This window comes from Amblyomma maculatum, chromosome 9 (assembly GCF_055883805.1).
Source record: "Amblyomma maculatum isolate TAMU_Amacu chromosome 9, ASM5588380v1, whole genome shotgun sequence".
NCBI classification, from domain to species: domain Eukaryota; kingdom Metazoa; phylum Arthropoda; class Arachnida; order Ixodida; family Ixodidae; genus Amblyomma; species Amblyomma maculatum.
In genome coordinates this window covers 80047450-80063622 of record NC_139352.1, presented here as the reverse complement: position 1 = coordinate 80063622, position 16173 = coordinate 80047450, and the positions used below count along the sequence as shown (strand labels likewise).

At 42.4% G+C, this 16173-nt stretch overlaps 1 protein-coding gene across 1 annotated transcript; it reads left to right on the top strand.

Moving 5' to 3' along the window:
* Nucleotides 1-903: 903 nt before the first annotated feature.
* LOC146179548 (uncharacterized) lies at nucleotides 904-15286 on the top strand. Its single transcript, XM_084580208.1, has 5 exons — nucleotides 904-922; nucleotides 2269-2488; nucleotides 5446-5591; nucleotides 8691-8826; nucleotides 9692-15286. The coding sequence occupies exons 1-5, from the start codon at nucleotides 904-906 to the stop codon at nucleotides 9930-9932; spliced, it is 762 nt and encodes a 253-aa protein (XP_084436334.1). The 3' UTR covers nucleotides 9933-15286.
* The last annotated feature ends 887 nt before the right edge of the window (nucleotides 15287-16173 follow it).

The following is a 16173-nucleotide window of genomic DNA, read 5'->3' as shown; positions in this document are numbered from 1 at the left end:
GCCCAAAGCAAACGCCGGTAAAGAATGCGCCTGATTTTGATGCGTAGCGCATAGAGTCTCTCATTACTATCTGGAGGGGAAAAGGGCGGCATTGTTTATGCGAGTTTCTTAAATAGCACTTCATTCATCGCAGGAAGGTTCTTTATATGTCTTGACTATTGTTTGACCAGAAAGCTGAATTCTGGCAAAGAGGTCGGTGGCTGATGTTCAATGCTCTCCTCTGGGAGTAGAAGAAATTGTTTTCGTATGGGGGGGGGGGGGGGGGGGGGGGGGATATTTCACTTATTCAATATAAGGGTGGTATTTAATCTTTGGCAGCCTTTCTTCGAGGCTTAACTGCTGTGGTTTAATTCATAGTTCATGCTCGACATTAGTCAAGGCAAATATGAACCCCACATTTCCCAGCCATCCTACGCCTCTTCATGGCAGGTGAAATACAATGCTGCCAGCTTTCCTTTCTTGAAGAGAAAGCTTGAATATGCCGTGTAAAGCCAAGATCACCATGCTGGGCGCAAGCCGCAACTGCTCATGCACCCCGTCTTATTCCTCCCTTCTTCTGTCTCCTTCTTCTTGTTGTTGTTGTTGTCCAAATAACTTATGGCACATACCCACAGAGTGGGATCGGCCAAGAATTTGGTAGCAACGAATTTGTTTTTCTTTTTTTTAATTTTTATCATTTTTTAAAATTTTTTAAGTATACTTGCATAAAAAAATAATTTGAGGGGTAGAGGAAAGGACACAAAACGGGAAATAAGTGAAATTAAAATCAAAAGTGGTGACACTCACGGGAAATTGACACTACAATTGTAGAACAAGTGATGTTTAAATATTTAGCAAGGCAAACGATTTGAGTCCAGTAAAAAATTTTGCGCTTGTTTTCTTCCGAATCTTCTTGCTCCACATATGACCGGCCTCTTCTTCTGTAAGTAAAGAGCTTTACCACGTGAAGCCATTACTAATAAGGCTATCGCTTACACGCTAGGTTTAATCAAGCTGAACCATCAGCAATGTGTTATAAAGTGAAGAATATGTATGGTGTCGACATCCAGGCGAAAAGGGACAGGTTAACTACTGCTAGGCAACGGGAGATCTACGCGGTTCCTCTACGTCGAGACGGGTTCTATATTTTCCTGCGAAAGCCTGAAATGGGTACATGGTCTGTACAGGATCTGAACACAATATCGTGCCAGTAGTAGGCTGTGATAGGCCGTGAACAAGTCTGCGAAACGTAGACTAAACCTCAGAAAATGCAGCAGCGGTCCGCACGAGCTACACAGCAGTTGAGCAAGAAATTGAGCAATGCGGTTGGATGGGAGATCATAAATCAAGCACGCGGACGCCTTGACTACGCCTACACCGAAAAGCGGTCGCCGAGGCCGGGATTTGAATCCCGCGTCTTTGGGAACAGTTGTCGAGCGCCGTAACCACTGCGCCAGCTACACCTGTTGACTGGCTAATGCCATTTCGGGCTTGTTATGCGACCACATGACATGCCCGAAATGGCACTTGCCAGTCAACTCGTCAAGCCTGAATCTAACGACCAGCTAGAGTACGGCTGTGTCACCTGCTAACCTCCACGTGCCAACCGGCACCTGCCAAACGCATGCAGGGGTTTACTCTTATATATATATATATATATATATATATATATATATATATAGACATGGATTGCTTGTTACTAATGGGCCAGAGTTAAATTCAAACAGGTTGTCACACAACTTTCCCGAACGGTGGACCGTCCTTCTTCAAGGTAGAATTGAATACTCAATTCTACCTTGAAGAAGGACGGTCCACCGTCCGAAACTGTTGGAATAAAATAGATAATCGGGAAAGTTGTGTGACACCCTGTTTGAATTTAACTCTGGCCCATTAGTAACGAGCAATCCATGTCTATATATATATATATATATATATTAGTTCCGCAATAAAGCATCGCTTTTAACGCGACAAGCGTATATATATATATATATATATATATATATATATATATATATATATAAACATGGTGTCACACAACTTTCCCGATTATCTATTTTATATATATATATATATATATATATATATATATATATATATATATATATATATATATATATATATATATATATATATATATATATATATATATATATACGCTTACGCTTGTCGCGTTAAAAGCGATGCTTTATTGCGGAACTAATATAGTGCATCAATTTCTCTCGGCTCTTCGCGGGATTGAATGTTGTAGAGCTTGCTTTTGAGCTAACGTTTCGATATCTCGTGTTGCAGGTGTGGCGCTGCTGTGCTGTTGCCAGTGGGATGGCGGCGCGTGCTGGGCTGCTTCCACGGCGACGCCGAGCGCATCGCGCCCTGCTCGAGCGAACGGCGCAAGAGGCGGCTCGTGCCAGAACGAGGAGGTCACTGAGTGCGTGGGCAAGCTGGACCTGCTGTCGCAGAACAAAAGCCTCGCCTTCGCCACCACCGAGGCAGAACTGAAGCGAATTTGCGAGTTAGTACACAATACCTTCTAATCAGCCTCTGTTCGGCATGACTGCAAGTGCTGCGTACGGCGTAATGGACGTATTTAACTATCACCGTTTCCACGAACCTCTGCGTCAGCAGTGGATAATGTGCAGCATCTATAATTTTACAGTAGCAGTTGTACTTTTCGAACCCCTCTTGGCCTAAGGCATCAGTGATCATCCGCTGGCGTTGAATGCCGAGTTACACATCGCATTTGTACGTTCCGTCCTGCGTTATGCTGCCATACATGTGGAAGCGCCCTGGAAGGTTTCATTTTTACCAACGCGACTTCCGGTCGCTTTGGAAGAACACATAGACCTCATTGGATATCAAGAGGTGGATGGGTCATTGTCAAGCCACTGTACGAGTTAAGCAAAGTAGATGTTTTTCACTGGCGCTCTGAGTTGCACTTATGAAACGCGAGGCGTGACTTCTAGGTTAATGACTTAAATATATGTGCACAATAACGAATAACGAACAGTCTGCTCTTAAATATATTCGAATATCATGCTAATGCGCGAGTTGTCCCTTCCTTCTTTCTTTCGCTTGTGTAAAATAAATTAGCCGAGCTTTAACTCTGCGTAAACAAATTAAGATGTTCGAAAGCACTATTGCTTCATGGGCTAGCATATCTGTGTTAACTTAATAACATTGAGGGACTGGAACAGAGTTTGGCCAAGTGTTAAATTTTATGGGTTGCTGCGTCTCACTTCTCGGCAAAGAACTTCACTTACAATTAACGGCATGTTGACGATCTGAATTTTTATCGCGTAAGCCTCCACTTTGACTAGCAGATGGATGCTAAATATGAAGCGAAATACTATTACATCGTCCTAAACGCTGCGGAAACAGCAGTTGCGACACAGTTTTGATAGGAAATCATGCGACACTTTGGTTGTCACATCCCGTCCACACCCTGCTCACGCCTTTCACGACGCAAGTAATGTTTTTGCCCTAATAAATCAAAGGAGCCTCATTGATTTCCCCTTTCCTAAAAAAAAATGAGAAGGGTTCAACGCTGCTGAACCGAATGCAGAGTAAAAGCATTAGCTGCGGGTGACCGAGCAATCTTCTTCCTCGGTGTCTTCTTCGTCTCCTTCTTCTGCTTGTTCTTCTTTCTCTTCTTCTTCTTTGTCTTCTTTCTTCTCTTTCGTTTTTCTTCTGTATTTTTCTTTTTTTTTTTCATTTTAGTTTTCCTTTTTCTTTTTCTCCTACTCATCATCATCATCATCATCATCATCATCATCATCATCTTCTTCTTCTTCTTCTTCTTCTTCTTCTTCTTCTTCTTCTTCTTCTTCTTCTTCTTCTTCTTCTTCTTCTTCTTCTTCTTCTTCTCGTAGCTACGCCTCTTCACGAAGTAGCTGCGGCCACGCGAGGTTTCTCTTTGGCCGTCGTAGTGTTTTTTTCGCACCAAAAACAACCATCACAGCACGTGTACTAAATGAAGAGCAGTGGTTATTATCACCCAGTCAAATGTCGCCACGAGAATAGATTGGGCGCGTTTTGCGCAAATTCTACGAAGAGATACAAAACGGTGGCTGCAGTAATCAAGGCTGCCACCAAGCCATTACGCCGAAAACAGGGGAAAATCAGTTCACAGCTACCACTCACTGAGAGAACGGCCCAGAACAGAGCTTGAGAAACCCCATGGCTTCTCTATAAGATGCCAAGAGAAAACGGCACGTCAAGGAAACATGATAGGGGTTTCTATCATTTTATTGCTGGGATTTCTTTATTATTCGCATCCTTGTTATTTGTTCCAAAGAACATCTGCATGCCACTTGGACTATTTTGAAACTGATTTTTTTTTTTAAGTCCACCTTTACCTAGCTTTTAGAGAAAGTGAGCGAGAACAAACTTCATTAGGATAGATTCTTCTCTGCACCTGGATGTCAATAGCGGATAATTTAGACTTTTTTTCTCTGAAGGTGAAGAAAAGTAATGGAAGAGGCTCGACTTATTCTTTCGCTATAAACTGCAGCTCCCGATGCAGCTGGGAGGATGAGGTCATGTTTTAGTTTAGCTTTGAGTTTAATGCGATGTAATGAGTTCTAGGCTAGCAAGCTACGTTTCACCGAGGCCGTGTGGCAGAGATGTGTGTGCATTGGAATTTTAAAAGGTCGCGAAAATGTTGTCACGATCGAAAGTATTTCTCAGGACCGCAGTACCTATTATTAAGTAGGCCGTGGTCTTTCTTAGATCGTCAGCTTTGATTTCTATCTTGGCTGTTTTTATTTATTTATTCACACCTTAAATGCCCTGTGTAGGGGTTTCACATGAGTATTCATACAAACTTTGTGTAATCAATGCTTGAGGAACATCGCAGAGTTCGTCTGGCTGAAGCATTGATGGTCATTAGAAGATAAAGATAGGATGTTTTTGTGTTACATTATACAATTTAATTTCACTTATATAGCCAAAGACAAAGACAACAAAGAGATATTTTTGTAAAAAGCAGTAGGACGCATATTAAGGTACTATTCATTCTTACCTAAAAAGAGTCTGAAGATGGCTAACAAATCATGAATGATTAATCTTAACAGGATATCGGAATAGAACGGGCTTCGCGTGACGTGGTATGCTTGTCAGATGAAGAAAATTTCTGATCTGTTGTCGCGTCGTTTTTAGAGATGTAGTGCCCTCGTTTATGCTCAGTTTGTGATCACTTTCTGCCAAGTAACTAAGTATGTTGCAAGCTTTGCGATCGCGTCTTCTGTTTGCCTTTCCGCATCAATCCAGCTTTCAAAAATGTATGCCTGTGCTACTACTGCCTCTAGCATCAAAAAGTGGCTGGCAGTGTTGAATAAATAAAATGAAAAAAAAAAAAAAATCTCCGAAGCACTCTATTCGTGGAACCAAGCTGATAATAATATGTGGTCTTGCAAAGTTAAGCGCTGATAGTAGATCCCATCATCTTGCCTTTTTTTTACTGTCTCGCAGCCACCTGACGAGTGCCATGGACTGCGTGAATGCATTCACTCTGAGATGCTTCAACGAGAAGCAGCGGGAGATCTACAAACGACTCACCAGCGGGGCGGCCCAGCTCATCGAGGACTTTTGCAAGGAAGGTTCCCGCTTCAGGCTTAGTGAGTGCCCTGTTTAGTTGCTTTAAATGTGAGAGATAGTTTTCATCATGAGCTTGACACCCCCCCCCCCCCCCCCCCCCCCCACGAATTTGGGTGACCAGAATTATTACTCAGCGGTTTTCGAAAATTGAAATTATAAAACTGAGTTGACCTAAGTTCAAAGCCATCTTAGCCGACCCTCGAAATGTGCCTAGACCGCCACCAAAGTTAGATTGGAAAGTTCTTAAAGTGAAATATGGCTGGACGCTAGACATTTAGATTCTGTCGAGTGATACTACGTTGGTTGCGGAGCCAAGCCGTCCGTCATTTTTTCACCTCTAAAATTAGATCAGAGAGTCCTCAGCTATAGATGGACGCTCGATATATAGACCCTTAGAACGATACTACGTCGTTTGTGGAGTCAAGCCTTCTGTCATTTTTTTTACCTCTATGTTCCGAAACCAGCTTCGTCATAAGCAGGTCACGAAGTATGAGGGTCATTAATAGAACGGAGAAACAAAGGTAAACATTGACAATTCGTGGATGTCATGCTACCCCGTTCTCCGGCAAGACCGACTGAAATACGGACCTGCACAGAAAACGGGGTCCTATGGGACCTCGTGCGCCAACTTTCGTTATCCTTCTCGCCGTTCAGGGCGCTCGGTTGACCTGTTCGTCTGTCCTTTTCATCATCATCAAATCACAAATTAATATAAACAAACTGTATCCAAATTGAAAAAAAAAAGATATTTGCCCGAGTTATACTTCGAAAATTTTGCCTTTTTGTATTTTAGCGGAGAGTGTTTACTTTTACAACTTTTTTCTCTCGCCAGAAGACATACAGCGATTCCGCTTTGTGCAACAGCACTGCAGTTACTCGCTGCACATGCGCAGAACAGGTGTTTGTGCTTTACAGCGTGGACATATAATTAAACTATAACGACGAAGAAAGATGACAGAACTAATAGACCCTTCTTATTAACAGGTGTACAGTAGCGCTGGGCTACCCGTAGTGTTCGTTTCCTAGCGGCGAAGGCTATGAACTAGAAGGTACGCGCAGGGGCAGTGCTATTTGTGCAGGTCTGTATTTCAGTCAGTCTTGTTCTCCGGTGTTGCAGTGCGTGCCATTATGGCGTGGTGAGGAGAGGAGAAGAAGGGGATTTTGTTGAAAGGGAATGTAGGCAATGGGAGTAGGTGAAAGGGATTTCGAAAGAGCGGAGAGTCGAAGGCCGGGGAGGTAGCGCGCTAGTAATATTGCGGTAAAATAGCGAACGGGGTCTTGACACTGACCTGGTTCCTCCTGTACACCCCGTGGAGCAAGTTAACTCTGGGGACACAGGCAATGGCAACTTCGCAGTTAGTAGCGGATTTGCCGTCATTTTAGAGGCGGGACGCATAAAGCAAATTTTTTTTTTCTGTAAAGATTAATAAATATAGATGAACAATAAGCCAAGTGCCAAAATCTTCAGATATTTTTGCAATACATGCGCGAACACGTGAAGGAAGAAAACGACTATAAAGCTTGTGACAGATTATGCCATGGACAACATAGAAAAGCAAGATATGATGTACATCAGAAAGCCCGCAAAACGAAATCAAAGCACTTCACTGCGTATCGAACGAAAACCGAATAAAATATTCTTTGTTTGAATGGAGAGCTGGGAAGTGCAACACGGTGAGAATAGCGCTATGTTTTAATACAAGCGCCATTCCATTTGATGCTAGATCAGGTTACCTTAGACCCAGCCAGTATAACGTCAACGAACACGGGAATTGTATTTATATAGCATTCGGAAGCAATGAGGAATGTAGTCAGTATATTTTGGTAGACTTTATATCTATGCATTCATTACCAAAGAGCCAGTGATGAGCTTTGCAGTACGTTTGCTTTTCAGGGGTTGTGAAACCTAAGTTATCACATCAGCACTTCAGACGATCAAAGCAAGGGGAAACTGAAGACGTTTCTTAGACCGTCATAGAAATAAAAAAGTTCGTAGCTTAAAACAAAATGAAATACGCTTGAACTAGGAAACAACATATACATATCATTAAAAGTATAAGAAGGACCAACATTGAAGAGTACTGCGAAGCAGCCATTTGTTCTTACATTTACTTTGCAAACCGGCACTGGTCAGCATCGCACTCAATGGGGATGCCAGTGCCAGCTACTTGCTTGCCTAATCTGTCTGGCTTTCCGCCAGTCTGTGTCTACCTACCCAATTTGTTTGCGTACACGCCTATCTACAAATGCATAAATATAGGTATGCATAGATCGACATATATGCCTGCGTCTTTCTATGTATATATCTGTTTTTCTGTCGGTCTATCTGTTCGTCTGTGCCGCAGATATGTGAGCACTAGAATGCAGAAAGTGTAGGAAATTGAAATAAAGCGTATCTTCACACTAGCTGTTTTTGCAGCGCAGTCCGCTACGGTGAATGGACAATTTCAAGCATAATAAAAGATAGACATACTTTTCGCCTATTTTTCTGCATCGAAAACGAAATGGCGAATTGTAAAGCTGCGTATATCGCAATAAATAAATAAATAAATAAATAAATAAATAAATAAATAAATAAATAAATAAATAAATAAATAAATAAATAAATAAATAAATTAAATAATTAAATAAATAAATAAATAAATAAATAAACAAACAAATAAATAAATAAATAAATAAATAAATAAATAAATAAATAAATAAATAAATAAATAAATAAATAAATAAATAAATAAATAAATCATGGGATTCATTACTGTACATTCGCCTGCCCTTAAGCTGAAAATGGTCCTGCGTGAAATCACACAGTAAAAAAAAAGAGTTGTTAAGTGACATTTTTTGAATAGCTGTAGGAAACGCATGCTGTCTTCCTCGCCATCACTTAGGTCACTCCCAACGAAATCACGATGAAAAATTAGCTCTAGAACGCTTTTTTTGAACGTGTGGAAGGAGCACAGGCTGTCTTATTCACCAATTTTCAGATGACTTTCTGCCGAACAAACCTCAACTTGCTCTTACTGAATGACGTTTTTGTCGCAGGAATATTTGACTCATTTTCAATAATTTCTTTAAGAACCAATGTGTTTACGTGTGATGAGCGTGCTTGCGTGCATGTGCAGCCTACCTGAAGCATTCCAAGTGCTACAAGGAGTTGCAGGACGACTACAACCAGTGCGCCTCGGTCTACATGGCTCAGCGGGCAGAGACACAAGGACAAGTGCTGAGCGCCCAAGACAGGATACGACACTCCTGCTGGTGGGCTTTAATCGCAACTCCATGCGTTCATTTGAAATTGCATGGCTGTCTTTTTGTGCTGCACAACGTGTCAGAAGAGCAGGAAGGCGCATTCAGAACGGCAGTACTAGGTGGGCTGATGGTACCAGGAAGGGGAGGAAGGGCTCGCTGATGCCCGAGATCCGAAATGGAGGTCCTTTTTTTGTAGCATTATAGTACTCTGCATTCTTAAAGAAATCATTGTTATCTGAATACAGTTTTTGAAAGAGTCCATTGGTTCGAAGGCTTGCAAGGAGTCTAAATTCCTTCGTCCTCTGACGGCATTCTAGCCCCGTGCGTAAACTGAAGGAAGCAACGTAGAAGCTTTTCCTGCTTTCCTGCGAACTACCTTGTTTGGTATGACTGCCATGATAATTTGAGCAACCGTTCGAATGACACATATAAGACGCGGGGCAGCCACGTATGGGCTCCTTATTTTGCTAGCACCTTATACGTGGCTCTTCTTGCCGACAACTGCGTGCTCGTCTTCTCCGTGCTGTTCAGCATTTGGCGCGACCGCAGTGCAAAACATACCAAGTATAAATTACAGGTTCTCTACAACCTGTGATGAGGGTGCAGCTGCTGTAAGCTTCGGCATGAGCATGGGGACATCTAGTAAAGAGAAGGGGAAGTTGAGCGAGTTGTAGGCAGTTCATGATGAATAAGTGGGTGCAGACGATTACGAAGATATCGAAAATTAGAAGCGGAGAAAGAGAAAAGAAGGTGCCCGTACCGTGCTTTCGTCTCTGTCTCCGTTATCATTCGCTCCCACTTAATTACCATGGATGGCTATTGGATATGCTTCTTTATTCTATTGTCCTACTTACTGCCAACGTTTTCACTGCAGTCAAATGGACGGCTACAAACAATGTGCCAAGACGGCTGTACTGCTGCGCTGCGACGTGGAAGCTGCGGAGCTAGCGGAGGACATCATCGTCAAGGCCGGTGGCTACCTTGTGTCGACACACTGCTCGGGATACCGCATCGACGAGCCCAGCTGCAGTGGTTGCTCGGCAAAAGCGGCCCTCGTTTTGCCGCTGATTCTGGCGCTGGCGGCTTGGTCGAGCTTCTTCTCCAAAGGACCGTAGCTGCCGTTCTTTGTTGGTGTCCCATTCGGTGAGAGGAATTGCGTGTGACGCGATTCCCAGTCGCCCTGAGCGGTAGCTGAGAGAGACAAAAGACAATGGCTGATGTGCCGAGATTTCTGTGATGAGCGGTGTTGAACTGTCAGCTTGTTCCGCTCATTTTCTCGTTGGCTTTCTTAGGACGATCAAAGCCCGTGCCCTCGCGACGATGTTGCCCGCCGGACCGGATGTGCTGCGAGTACGAGAGCTTTTGGAACGGCGGAATAGGCGTTACAAAGTGTGGAGGAAACTACAGCAATGGAACTTGCCAAGGAGTCGAGAAGTTTCAACCTTCAAGCACATCGGACAGTGCGCGCTGCGGACGTCACCGAAGTGTGTGTGTTTTTTTTTGTGGCGTTTCGCTGAGTAGATGGTGGCGCTGGAAGCCTTTGTATAGACTACCGCTTTCCTGGTGACCACACACCTGTCACGTTTCATTAGTCATCACTGTTTGGAGGGCGTATGGGAGCAGACGCCACATGCATGGTCTGTTGTCATAGAACAGCCACTAAAATATCACGTTCTAGTAAACCTGCAGCTTTCGTTTGGCGTATGGTTACTTGTTACATGGACCGTTGAGTTGTTGACACCATAACACCAAGTGGAGCACAGGCGATACTGAATTAAATAATATTAATGAACCAAATACGAGGGATGTTTCAAAAGTAAATTTCGTCATTTATTTCCACGAGGAGACTTTATTGCCCCCGAAAATGCACCATAGAATTATGAAATGTATATCCTGCTCTATTTTTTGACATTGTCACAATCGACATTCAGAGATTTTTCATAGCGTGCTATGTGTTTGAAGAACTCAATCTGGTAAAACTCGGTTCCTTGCTATGATACACCAAAGCCGTACACACCAAGGCTGAAAGATCAAATTCGTCGCTTCGGATGGGAGAGACTGGATCACCCGGCCTACAGCCCAGATCTTGCCCCTTCGGACTTTCACCTGTTTTCTGCATTGAAAGCCGTACTCTCCGGGCGTCGCTACCAAAGCAAGCTGGAGCAGGCTTTGCGACAATTATTCGCATCGCAAGGCACCAAAGTTTACCAGAGTGGGATCTTCAAACTCATTGCACACTGTGACAAATATCTTAATATCGGTAGCGATAACTCTGTCTAAAAATCACACAAAGTATACATTTCATGATGCAATGGTATATATGTTTGGGCAAAAAAGTTTTGCATGTGAAAATAAATGACAAAACTTACTTTCGGAACGTCCCTCGTGCAAGAGGAAAAGGAGGGTTGGGAGTGCGCCGTTACAGATAAAAAACCTCAAAGAAAATCTATCGTCCCAACACCTATAGCCGAATTCAACTCAAATTTGAGTAAATATGTCTTGACTTCCTGTGAACACCTGTATCAGAATTTTAAATCCAGTGTCTTTCTGTCAATATCCGCAAAGTTCTTTTTTATAAAGCTGTGATGAACACTACAAAGTGGTAAACGAAGGCAGAATGTACTCCATGAGGGGTCTTAGGTTAAGGTCTTGGTACTCGTGAAATGATTACCTTATTTGTATTGCTCAACCGCCTCTCTAACATTTAGTTTCATCGTACAACACTATATGACGGAACTGGCGCATCCAGTATTATATTCGAACGCACATTTCTAACTTGTAAATAGGCATTGTGACTGGAATATCGAAAGTGGAATGTGGCGCGTTATGCGAATCCGAAACACGCCTTTTCTTTTTCTTTCCTTTTTTTATCATCGCATTGTTTAGCGTGCATGTTTCCACATTTGATATTTTGAACTAAAATGCTGGTAAGAAGTCATAAAATTTCCTTGAAAATGCCGCGTTGTTGTATCCTTCGCTGCTTTTCAAAGAAATTTTTACGCACACAAAAAGGCAGCGTGTATACTTCGTCAAAATAACGTGTCTTCTCTACTGACACCAAAATGAGAGGCTTAGGGAGTTCAGTCATGTGTACTTGCCACAGAAAAAATAAAAAATAAAAAATGTTTTGTGCAATGCACTAGCAGGTCTTATGAATACATAAAAAATATTTCCGAGCTTAGCGGAGTGAGCATTACTTTCTTGTTTCTTTTGAAAATTTTATGGCTGCAAATGCAAAATTGATCTCTTTTTTTGAAGTTTCTGCGGACAGCTTATAAAATACTTTCTTTCTATATTCGAGCTTCATAAGAATATGCAACAGCAGTTGTGTGCTGCTTTGGGTATGCTACAGTTCAGAGCTTATATTTTAGGGCTTCAATCGATACTTATTCTTATAAGTAGCAGCTGAAAAGAAACCGCACGAGAAACCGTACAAAAAAAGATTTCATTATTATGTAACCATGCATATGAACACACGGTAAGAATAAATGTTCTTAATACAGTCCTTAACATTGACAAAAAAAAGACAGCTGAACAAATGAAAACTATTTGGTCACCTAACACTCTTCATGATTTGTGCTCGATTGAGAAGGTCAAAAAGGACGCGCAGAAAAAAAAAAGAAAAGAAAAACGGGGTAAAATGCTTTCAAAGCTTTATAGAAGTGCTACATACAATGAGATTTGAGAATAGTGAATCATGCTATCGGGCTGAGCTTGTAATACATCTAGATGCTTAAAACCCTAAATGTGTTGTTTTCTTGAGACTGTCTCAGTGCCACACATATACTTTATACCCTGCACTAGGCAACGGTGCACTCAAGTGGTAGGTTAATGCGATTCAGTCGTGAACAAAAGTGGTATACAACACTCAGTCGCTGACACTGCTAATAAAAACTAAGGCTCCTCTATTTTTTTAAAGGTAGCGACAACTACCCGAGCGCCCTCTCGAGGGGTCCAGGGGCAGCGCTAGCAGACGACGCGTGGCACTCTTTCCAGCGTATACCGCGTACTCATGAAGCCGCGCTCGGTGCACACATAAACCGATGAATTCAACAGATTTGTGTCTTCTGCTGCTCAGGCAACTGCAAAAGACAGGAATAATAACTTAAACATGCGTGTGCTGCATAAACGTCACAAAAAAAAAAAAAAGAAACGCGTGCGTTAACAAGCCAGCTCATTCTTCTGAACCATTCTCGACTCAGTAAAGCGGCTAGGAAACTGTTAATAATTATGATTTGAAATTAGTAGCGAACTTTAAGTAGAAACGATATTTCAGTAAACTTATTGGGCTCGTATCCTTACCAAAGAATAAGTAGACAGCGAGTTTGCAACTTTTGGGAACGTCGTTGCGCACAGAGCTCTGATGAAATAAAAGCGTCATTGCGTTTGTAACTGTTCGGGTATACTCCGTTGTACACATGTTTTTGGCTCGAGTTTATTTCATTTACATTATTCCAATAGGTTTATTTTGGAGAAAAAGTCAGTTTTTTTTCAGCTGTGCATTACCAAGGCATGTATATCTTCCAACAAATACAAAAAAAAAAATCTGGTATGATGTGACACAAAGCTCGCGGATAATGTTTTCTGACTTTCTATTCTTTATTTGCTTTATATTCTTTTCCTAATAGCCTGTCGGGCAATAATGTCACCAGTAATCTTGGATGTCGCCTCTTGAAACTTGACGAGTCACTGTACGCGTTCAGCGGAATATGTTTGCATTCGATGCAATGCAACGAGACTCCTCCGCTAAGACAATGGCTCTATAGCGTTTCACACTCACGGTTGTTTTTCCACTTTTTATGGTACAAAGTTTTGTTTTTATTTTTTAATTTTATATACCGATATTTAGCATAGGCAAATTTTGACTTTCCATTTCGATCACTTTGGCACATTCGCACCCTCCTTTTTTCCAATGTTTCATTTTTCATTAATATCAATTAACTGATCAATTGCACGGACTGAATTTTCGTAATAAACATAATCAAGCATTGAATTTTCATTGTGAGCATTTTGACAGCATTGATTTCACGCGTTATATTGCAGTCCTGATCTGTTCGGGAAAGTAAGGAGGCTCGAAACGGCAGTGACTTTTCACTAGACATCCACAGTACAAGTAATGACTACATAGTCATAGCGTTCTTGATATTTTGCTCATGCAATAGCATATGCCCAAACAAAGGCCATCCCGGGTAAGCGAACGGTTTTTTAAGCAGACAGAAATCTCTTCGCATAGTCGGGTGTTCTCCGTGGCCATGAAAATTTTACGCCCGATTTCATGAGGCCATAGCATTCTTCTGTTGCTATTATCGTCACCGCGAAGAATGTTTTTTGCGTCTTCCGCACTGTTCCGCCAGCCGAAAGCACAGCAGCCCGACGCAGCCGCATGTCACGCGCACTCTTCAAGATTTGAGTTAAGTGATGTAATTCTTGCGTCCGCTTAAACATTAAGTACTACATATATACACTCCTAAACATGCAATAGACGCATGTGAAGTTCTTTTTGCTTAACTAATCGGCCAATATCACGCTGGCAAGCGCAGACCGCCATGCATTTCAGCGGCGCAGCGAGCTCCGCTGGACCCTTTGGGCGGAGCTTGGCGGCGAAGAGGTCACGTGCAGCCAACCGGCCTATCGGAGGGAGGGGCGGCTTGATCAAGACCTGTCGCTACCTTTAAAAAATAGAGGAGCCTTAATAAAAACTTCCTTGAAATGCCATCTAGTGACAGCGTCAGGGACAGCGATAGCCACACATGCATGTGGATAAAATGGGGCACCATCACTATTGCCTCAATCTCAGATAGCTGTTAGATGAACTTGGAATACAGATTTGCGGAGCTCCGCCACCGACTGAGTGTTGTATACCACTTTTGCACACGACTGTACGTACCTTGGAGATATGCAGCTGTACCTTAAAAATTAAATCACCTCATATGCAGCTCGATGTGTGAATAGCCAGGAAGTGTAGGCTCCAAAACAGCAATCATATAATGGCCTTTGCTTGCCAAGTCGATGGCAAATGCGCAACATTCCGCAAAAAGTACAGGAGATCTTGTGCAGTCCTTTACACACAACTGAGGAGCTCCTTGTCGCATTTCAGCAACAGTTGTTGCTTTCAGCAGGCCGTGTATCGTGTTACCGCTCCCGTTACCGTAGTACGGGTAGCTTGACTACGCATGCGCACACGGGTAGAGTAAAAAATAGTGGTCTAGTCGGGGCCATGCCTAGATCACCCCACTACGCGTATCTCTATACGCGTTCATTCTCTCCAAGTCTTCATCTTACATACATATAAGGAAAGCTGTAACTAAATGAAAGTTTATACACTTGTTCCGTTTCGTCACGTGTATTCACCCATTGATGACGTAGTGTGTATGGCACTCCTTAGAATCATCGCCTATTGTTTGGTTTCTCGGCGCGAAAATTTGTTTGTAATTGAAATTACTATAATATTGTTTTTAATAAAATTTCCACAAAGCCTAGAAGAGTATGTCTGTGTCCAAACTGAATTTTTTTAAAACACCTTGGCAGAATAAAAATGGGTGTCTTATACATAATAAAGACCTCTGATAGAATCCAACTTATATATTGCGTAGGTCTCTGGCTAGACCAGATCCACCCACCACCCACCAGACACCTCACCGCCTCCCATATTCGCGACTTTTATACCTACTGAATCATGGCAATTGCAACTTTCTCTGTGGTGTGACCCGAGCAATCAATACCGACCTCTACATCGAATAGATCCCACTTGCGTCTTTCGAATTCGTCACAATTTGAACAGGTGACATCGTAACTGTCTACGCCGAATCCGCTTGAATATGTCATACACAAACTACTTCTTACATAAAATAGGTATAGCCAGCCGCCCTCTGAGCTCTACATGTGATGTGTGTGAAGGTTTCCAACCTTCTGTCAAATGTTTAATGCACATTGCATGACACTGCGTAATAATTTAGGCTTAGCTAAAGACACAACCTTGCGCCTTGAACAAGTCCTGGATCCTTGGTGAGACGGGTCGTCGGCTGCGCGAGCTACAAATGCCTTATTCAGTTTTCTCAAGGACACAGGGTTGATCGAGACCCTTTAAAGCGCATCTCTGTGTTATTATGGGCATGTGAAAGTATGCGACAGTGATTCTTTTTTGTTCATTCATTTTCCCCTCCCCTCCCACACTTTATCACCCTCATCCCTCACCCCTCATCAGGAGTAGTGTGCTGGGCTCACCACCAGGTAGATATTTCCTGTATATATATATATATATATATATATATATATATATATATATATGAAGGAAAGAAGCCAACAGTCGACGAGGCCAAGGAAAGCATTGGGGATGGTACTTTGTCTTTTTTTTTT

What these genes read in the sequence shown, in the direction of transcription:
- LOC146179548 (XM_084580208.1), top strand. An exon ending in GAACTGAAGCGAATTTGCGA is followed by an intron (nt 2,489 to 5,445) that starts GTTAGTACACAA and finishes ACTGTCTCGCAG; the next exon opens with CCACCTGACGAGTGCCATGG. An exon ending in AGGATACGACACTCCTGCTG is followed by an intron (nt 8,827 to 9,691) that starts GTGGGCTTTAAT and finishes TTTTCACTGCAG; the next exon opens with TCAAATGGACGGCTACAAAC.